At 42.2% G+C, this 8,857-nt stretch overlaps 1 protein-coding gene across 2 annotated transcripts in view; it reads right to left on the reverse strand.

Moving 5' to 3' along the window:
- LOC117829080 (collagen alpha-1(XVIII) chain-like) overlaps positions 1-6,896 on the reverse strand; it is an 87,362-nt gene extending 80,466 nt beyond the window's left edge. The window contains exons 1-2 of one of the 2 annotated variants that reach the window (XM_034706619.1): positions 6,593-6,896; positions 6,419-6,501 (exon numbers count right to left, since the gene is read on the reverse strand). In XM_034706619.1, coding sequence (XP_034562510.1) covers positions 6,419-6,501; positions 6,593-6,603 — 94 coding nt within the window. In that variant the 5' untranslated portion in view covers positions 6,604-6,896. The remainder of the gene's footprint in view (positions 1-6,418; positions 6,502-6,592) is intronic. The other variant, XM_034706620.1, reaches the window with a different exon arrangement.
- Between the last annotated feature and the right edge of the window lie 1,961 nt (positions 6,897-8,857).

Below are 8,857 nucleotides of genomic sequence, written 5' to 3' on the forward strand. Positions count from 1 at the left end.
GTCGTACAGCTGGTTTTCTTTCTTAAGGATCAAAACTTGAGTGTCAGGTCCTGCTTCTGTCTGTCTCTGATCCCCTGTCGTCCTTCACTGCCCTGTCTCTGTTTTTCTGAAACTGTCATCAACTCTTGTACGCTACTTGATATTTTCCAGAGTTTTGGGAGTAACTGCAGCAAAGGAGCCAGTGAAATCAAATCAGAGATGCAGACGAAAACAAAGACAGTCTTGTGCAGTTAAAATATGATGTTTGAAATTCTGTATGACTGTTCGATACTAAAAATTGAAGCCATATTTAACAAATTAACTGCAGCAGAGGCAATGCATCAACTAAAACTACATATATCAAGTTACCAGATGATGCCCAATAACTTAGCTTTGTAGCAGTTACTGAAAATGAGCTAATACTGCAGTATTTAATGGATGAGTCACTGTGTTTTCTTTTTAATCCACAATCTAAAGCAAAAATCTCACATTATCTATAAATCAGTTGTCAAAATACTTTGAAGTCAAGTTAACTATTACACCCAGAAGTCTCGTTTCACTTCAATAGAGCAGTTACCTCTAATTTTTGAAGCTTTAGGGAAGTTTTTAAGCTTTTTTCAGTGAGTATTAAAGGGATATTTCAGTGTTTTTAAAGTGAAGTTGTATGAGTTTCATGCCTCTGATTGTACGAGCCATAACGGATGCCGCTCAGCTAGGCCCCTTTAACCCTCAAAGACCTAGACAGCCACTGGCGGCTACTTGTTCTTAAATGTTGGATAACTTTTGAACCGCTAATCCTATCAACAAGCTTTAAAAACTCAGTTACAGCGGACATTCTCAGCTTTCCATTGATACCACATTTGTCTCATTCAGCATATTCGAATAAATTCAGGAGAGTCTGGCGCCCCCAAAAATGGTCGAGGTCTTTAAAGTTTAATGAGAAACTGAAACAGAGAGAAATTGCACGCAAGCTAGGATCTGCACAACATGATAACATGATCAAAATACAAAATGTTAGCTGCTGAAGGGGAAGACTAAGTTGATATAACAAACTCTACACACATCACTGTGTCCGCCGGGTAATCTTAGGCGTTTCCTGCTTCACATAATGCAAAACTGGGATGTAAAAGTGTCTCAAAATGGGATTTCTGGTGGCAAAGTAAAGTGCTGAAAATATCCCCTGTTGAGTGTTCACCTAAACTGAGTTGAGTGCTCAGGTCTGAGTCTTCCAAAATTAGCTAAATTACGTTGCAGAATCGGCCCCATCTGCAGAAAACTGTAGCCTAGCTTGTGTGCCGTTTCTCCCTGGAGTTTCTCATGACAGGGGCCAAGCTGAGTGGGATCCATTGTGGCTAGTACAATTACTAGTGACATAGAACTCATACAACCCCACTTCAAAAAAACTGATACATCCCTTTAAGTTTGGATGCTGGGGCACCATACACTGCCATGGTCCTGGACAGTAGTATCATAGGTGTTCACGGTCCCACCCCTGAGTACTTGTGGCACAGTTTGTCTGTGAATTCTGTGACAGCCAGAGCCAGAGACATCACCTGCAGCAGTGATACAGCAAACACACTGCCAGGCTGACGCAGCACTAAAACGGTTATCTCACTGGTACAGGTGATAAAATGTGAAAACCATCACCCTGACTTGGGTAAGGACCCTAGGTGGAAAATCACTGCTGTAAACGTTGCCGATTAGGACTCGTATTTGAGCCTGTAAGTGAAACCCCACAGTGGCGGGAAAAGTCAAGAACTTGAAGAGGGGGAGGTGAAGTTAAAGAAGAAGAGCAAACACACTCAGTTGACCTCCTCTAAACAAACAGCAGATAAAAAAGAGGAGAATAATGAGCCCTGCTCCGATGCCAGGTCAGACATTTAACTTTAAGGGGTAGATAAAAAGTGTTTGTCAAACCAACATCAGCCTTGGGTTGAATATCTAACCCTCCAAATGAACTCGCAGCCCTTTCGTCCGTAGATCAAACGTCTTTGATGTTTCAATCTTTTGGTTTTTTTAGAAACAGCCTTTGTTTTGTGCACTTCAGTGATCTCCAGAGACTCACACATCATAACCATCTTCATCTCTTTCAGGCCCCAATCATAATCCTCATCATCACCCCATTGTTATCATCTGTCTCCAAAACACACGTCATCATCATCAGCCACATCATCAAGCCACTTTACTTAGATTCATATGCCTAATAGACAACTGTGTCCTTGGCTTCAACTGTTCCCTCGTTGTAATTAAAAACATTATCTCGTCTGAATAATAAGCATGTGTCGGGCAGATGGAGAGCAGCAGGAGTGAGCAGCATTGTGTGTGTTGATTTTAGGGTGTTGTCTACGAGCAAACTACATTTGATATGCGTGCATCTTTCCCACACATCCACACCCCAGGATGAAGATGATGTGTTTAGTACTGCATTGTTTACATGTTATTAATTAGTGAAGATTCATAGCAGCTTAAACAGCATGTATGAACGAGTAGAAACAGGACACAAAGGCCAAACACTGACGTCATGATGCTTCAGAAGTTTTTAAAATGTCACATCAGTGCTTTCATGTTGCTCTCTACTTCTTTATGTACTGAAGTGAGAACTCATCTTACATTTGTTCCTCTATTTATGTTTTCAACCATTTATTTAATAATCTGTCTTTTCAGGAGTTTGCTCATGAAATTCCCTTTATTGCATCCATTCATTAAATGTTGTAGCTATTCATCCTTGTCATCTGCAGGGGCACACAGAGGTGTCACCAGGGGTGGCATTGCCCCACCTTTGGACACCAAAGCTGCCCCCCCAAATCTTAAACTATTTGTCTTGTCAGAGGCTGGACTTGGGCCAAAAATAACAGTTTGGGCTGTGCTGCGACAGGCTGCAAGAAGCATTTAAATAAAGCCAATTATCCTTTGTTGGTTCTTGAAATAAAGACACAAATCTTCACACATCTGTTTCACAAAACAGGAGCGGAGAAGAGGAAACAGTCCATCAAGAACTGCAATGAAACACTTTGGTACTAATGACAGTATGCAGGAGTTTGCTTGCAACTTTCAAGTATGTCAGGTTTTGACTTTGGACAAACCTCATCTTTTTGTGTCCTGGAAGTGTAAAGCTTCAAAGTCATGTAACCACTTGGTTTTGTTACTTTTTTAAGTTAAATAATTAGTGTCATCTCTATGTTCCCACAGCCCTATGTTTCCACAAATCTAGGACATTTTCAAAATTAGATCTTGTGTTCCTACATTTCATTTCAATTTAAGCCCTATCCTCCCACAAGATTTTTGGAAGCACTTTATAGTAAATGTATGAATGGATGAGTAATTTTATATCGATCAGCAGCAGCAGAAATCGTCACAAATAGGCTGATCGAAAAGGGTTTCGTCTGAAGCGCCCAGTTGCTGCGCTTTATTCGATTGATCTGACCTGAAGCTGGTCGATACCAGGCCTCTGTGCTACTTAGTTTAGTTTGTTTATTTAAAAGGACAACGTGCACTTAAATTAAATGTTTGCAATAAACAAAAAAGATGGGCACCAGATTTAGCAAAAAGCTACAGTCCAGGGGCGCTGGTGTCCTAGCGGTCTCAGCGCCCCACGTACAGAGGCTACAGTCGTCACGGGGGTCGCCGGTTGGATTCCCGGCCGGTCGACCATTTCCTCCATGTCTTCCCCCTCTCTCTACTCCCCACATTTCCTGTCTCTCTTCAGCTGTCCTATAAAATAAAGGCAAAAAGGCCCAAAAATATAACTTTAAAAAAAAAAAAGCTTCAGTTCATCTGTAGTCCATTGCTACTGGATAATAGGTTGGGTGTAATTGGCTACCAGAAAGGGGGATAAAAGCTAATACAAATTTATGAAAAAGGAAATGTGGAAACATAGGGACGTTCCCAAATAATTATGGGTGCCGGTTTAGCTCAGCTGGTAGAGCGGGCTCTTGGTGTACAGAGGCTCCTTCCCTTGTCACACTTCTCAATTCTCTGTTCTGACATGATTCGATGCACGTCATCCCCCTCTCTCCACACATTTCTGTTTACTCTAATGCTCAAAGTAGATATAATCAGTGGAGACAGAGAGGGTAAATAAAAGCCACCCATTTGTGCACATGTGCACATGCTCATGCCACCCCTGTATAAGTCACTGCCTTGGTTGGGCCACCCCAGCTACAAAAAGTCTGGACACACCCCTGGTGATGTGCTCATGCATGGGCTTATATGGTGTTTCGTGAACTCATGCATTCATCCAGTTCTTCCAAGCATCTTTATTGCAACCATTCAATTCACTCAACTATCTAGTAATTGCTTTATCTATTTCTATGATCTAATATTTATTTTGTAGATGCTTTCCTTAGCAGTTTTAAAAGTCATTAATTTATTAAAACATCCTAAAGGTTGTAAATATTTTGCCCATTTTTATTCTATGATAACTCATTTCATGATTTTTCGACATGTTGATGTGACTGTTCCTTTTTCTCTTCTTCATTGTTGTTTAAATACCACCACATCAATCATTTCCTTCTACTGGTGCTCATGAATAAACCACGTGGCGTTCACCAAACACTGCTGATTCTGATTTATCTCCTTCTGTCAAATTCAAAATGTGACAAAACCCAGATGCAGCTGAATCCACCAAAAACGCACAAGTGAGAGAGCAGCATGCAACTCCCCACACAAAGGAAGTGGATTATATCGGCTTTATTTCAACACACGAGCACAGAAATGTGAATGTTGCCACGGCGACAGCTCTGTTTTTAAGAATATTTACAGCATGCAGGCTGGAAATATTTGTCCCAAGTGCTCTCTTTCTGGCAAGAGTGCCGGCATGCACTTGCACACGCGTTTCTTTTCTTTTTTTTCCCTTTTTCTGAAACAGTGAATCATGGTGGAGGATTATGAATATGGCAAAAGCACAAACAAAGCCTGTTTGGGCTTTTGGCTCTGTGAGCATCTGCAGGATTTACAAAAAAGAGGAAACTGAACCATGAAATCACGTTTAAAGTTCTCTTTAGTCAGACATCAACTGAACTCGATCCATCTCCTCACACAGCATGATCCAGTTCTGTTCAGTTGCAGCCATTACTACAGCTTCTCTGACCAAACTCCTGCTCACAGGATCAGGTTTCACTTCTAAAACGGTGAGTCTTTTTAAACCACAAACATGCAAAGTGGCGTTTAATTCAACATGTCAGACTGCGGCAATCAAAGCTCTGTGGGGCCACATTAGCTAAAGAGACCCAGTAATTACTTGAATGGGCCCAGACAATGCTGCTTTTGTGACATGGAGGTCCTTGTGGTGATCATAGGTCAACATATCCACACACACACATATATAAACACACACACACACACATAGCTGCAAATGTCAATCTGGATTCCAGCACAGTGACGACGCAGCAGTGATGACCTGTCTCAAGGCCGGGAGGAAAACTAATAAAAATGAAGACGTAATTGACAATGACCTTCGCCTCCAACACACACATTCACAAATCAGCAGCATTACATCATCTGCACAATCTTAATCATGCAGCGCTACTGATTACTACTTCTGCCTGTCAGTGAGCACGCTGTGAGGTTTTCACTGCCTACAATTGCAATGGAAAAGAAAGTCCACAGTGCACTAACAGGCACTAATTGGGAACATGTTGAAGCCCCCTGATTGATTGATTCATGGTGGGGATAATCTAGATTTAAGCTGTGAAAACAGTCAGACAGAAAGGCACATGAAGCTCAGAGAAAACACATCAGTCAAGATATAATTGGAACCATCGTCCAGCACAGAAGCTTGCAGGTATCTCCCAAGTCATGGAGTTCATCTAAAAATAGTGGCTTTCAGAAATTCCCAAGATTTCACTCTGCACTGTTACCACACTATTGCAAGAATAAACTTTGGAACTAGTTGCATCTGAAATTACAAAAGCATGGGATGTTCTGCTCTGAATAAATGTGGGTGGAATAAAAACATGACATCTAATCACTGACCAAAATCCCCTGCAGATGTTCCCAGAGTCTTAAACTTAAATTATGTCCAGCAAAGGAGTTCAAATGCATAATAAGATGCAGGATTTGTTTTTAAATCAGGGGTTTGGCTTCATTTTTGCTGAACTTTCTCACCAGAGGGACAAAATATTGAGTCTATAATCAGCTTTTTAACCTTTCTAAAGCTATGACATCGCAATTTTGACATCTCTAAAATATTAACTATGTTCAACTCAATCCCCAAGTAATCCCCCTGTATGAGTAGAACAGTCTTGTAATTTTGCTGTTTAAGCATCTCTCTAAAAGTTATATCATCCTCCCTCTAAGAGCAAAAAGTTCAGTTTCCTGAACCAGCTTCACATCCAGCTGATGAAGTCAAAAAGTCATGAGCCAGCAGAAAGTTCCACTCAGCAGAAAGACACAACACTTGATCCAATAAATTCCAATAAATGGAGAGACAAGCACATACCTTCCAACGGCTCATAGGCAGAGGAGTGGTGGAAGCAGAACTGGAGGACGAGTAGAAATAATCCAAAGAGCCAGGGAGGAATCCTGCATGAAAACAGAAGTAAAAAGTTAAAAAAGTGACTCAAAGTTGACTTAAAACAACTTCTTCAGAGAAAACAAAGTGCCTTTCATTTACCGTGAAGTCATCTTTAGTGATGTTGAGCTTAGATCCAAACTAAAGTTGTCCTGTTCATGTGTGAGAGCCTTGGTAAGACACAGAGAGAGAGAGATGGAGCCCACTCTGCCCCCTTTCTCACTGACACCAAACTAAAAGCCTCTGACTCTCCTCCTCCTCCCTCTCTCTCTCTCTTTTGGTTCCCCGGTCAAACAAAGGCAGCTTCAGTGAGTCTCGACTGCAGGGGCCCTCGCATAAACTGAAATCTGACTCCTCGTGTCTCTCTATGGACCACCGCTTTTCTAATCCGGCCCTCCCCTCAGACTTCACAACTCCAAATACAAATTAACACAGTCCAGCCAAATCCTCCTCCTCCTCCCCCCAGCTCCTCTTGCTTCTCCTCACTGGTGTGGTTTCTCTCACTCTCCCTGTGCTTTAAATCACTTCACTTGTGTGGCCTTGACCTGACGGAGGAGAAGCCTCGGGAGATGCAACTTCCAAAAGTCAAAACTCTCTTTCATGTATCTTGTAAAGATAGGAGGTTGTCAAAACAAAACTGAAGCTCTTACTATTCATGGCATTATTGGAATGTGTTTCTTTGTGACCAAACCAAATCTTCCTCCAGTTTGTTTGTTCTGGTTGGGATTATCATAAGAGATCTAGTTATCATGGCTTCCTTCTACCAAAGCATGTCCTTCATGCTTCATTTGGAGGATTTTGGTGCATTCCAAGGCCTATTTGAAATTTTACTCCCGCTTGTTATAGATCTTTCCAGGGTCTCCCAATTGGGCCAGATTCTCTCCAAAGGAAGGCATCCAGGGGGCAGGATGATGGAACCCTGAAACATCTCAACTGGCTCTTTGAAAAGACAAAGGACTTTTAGTAGAACCAGGAGATGTCGGATTTCCTTACAGAGTCCCTTGGCCCTGAAACACTTGGCCAATGGACACTCATCTACAAGTCATGGTTGTTGAAGTGGTTTTTGTGGTATAGCTCAGGGGATAGTGGACCTAGTTGAGCCTGTTGAATTACCTGTACAGCCCAAGAGACAAAGGCCCAATTTCAATGTCCTGGTCCCTTAAGCACTCACTGACTTTGAGGCGCGTTCCCGCTAAGTCCGTAAGGGCTTAAGGCTGTCCCACTGTCAAATCATCAAGTGTGTGAGGGATCTCTCACTGATTTTTGGAGCCCTTTATGCCCCCTTTCCGTAAGTGGGCATTGTTGCAGACTTAGCGTAAGGGAATTACCCATAGTTCATAGCATTGTGACCTGAAACACGGGATTCCCAGGGGGAACATTGAGATTTGGCCAAAGTTTGCATGGTGAGAAAGTGAATATATCACTTTAGGATTTTCTTTCTGATGCAACAAACAAAGCAACATCATCAGCATACAGTTATAACCCTGAGACTTCACACATGTTTCTGTTGCCCCTACATAACTGGTCCTGGATTGTTTCAGCGCAGAACTGATGGCAACAAACAACTTTAGCACACACCACAAATACATTTCATCCAATTAGACCAATAACTCAATACTGAATGGCCCTGAATGGCCTCCTATAGAACTGACCTCTTGAGCCCTTATATAACCTCCAGTTCTCTCAGATCCTCTGACATGGGTCTCCTGGCAGTCCCCCAGTCTAATTTTAAACTCAAAGGCTACCGTGCTTTTGCTGTCAAGGCCTCTCGGCTGTGGAAAAGCCTCTCACCCTAAATCAGATCTGCCCCGCTCTGTTGACTCTTTCAAGTTTTGCCTCAAAACTTACTTTTACATGTTAGAATTTTGGTGCAATTTGCTGTGTCCCATTTTCCAAATCCAGAGACAAAGTTGTAATTAAAATATGGTGACGTTACACATCTTTTATAGTGCTGATGTCATCACTGACTCATCTGCCACCATGTCTGGACTCAAGAGCATTCAGCAATGGCACCAAAAAGGAATCTGCAGACAACTAACTCACGCACATATCCAGCAGTCTCACTGCAGGAGCCAGTGTGGTAGTGGGAAGGACTGATAAAGATGTGTTAAGACCTTGTCTTTGACAGCTCAGGCAGATAAGAGCCATCGTGGCCTGTGAGGGATGCTGTAAGGGAGGCCAAATCAGTGATAAGCCGTCCTCACTTCCCTGACCTCACAATGGCTGACCAGAGCTGGTGTCAAGACACATTCCTCCTAAGACTGTTGGAGGTCTGACAAACGTCTTATTTAAGGTCATCTTTGGCCAGACATTTGTCTCAAACCCTAATTTTTTCTAAATTTTGAATCTCTTAAAGGGATACAGTAC

This window comes from Notolabrus celidotus, chromosome 17, assembly GCF_009762535.1.
Source record: "Notolabrus celidotus isolate fNotCel1 chromosome 17, fNotCel1.pri, whole genome shotgun sequence".
Classification (NCBI taxonomy): Eukaryota; Metazoa; Chordata; class Actinopteri; order Labriformes; family Labridae; genus Notolabrus; species Notolabrus celidotus.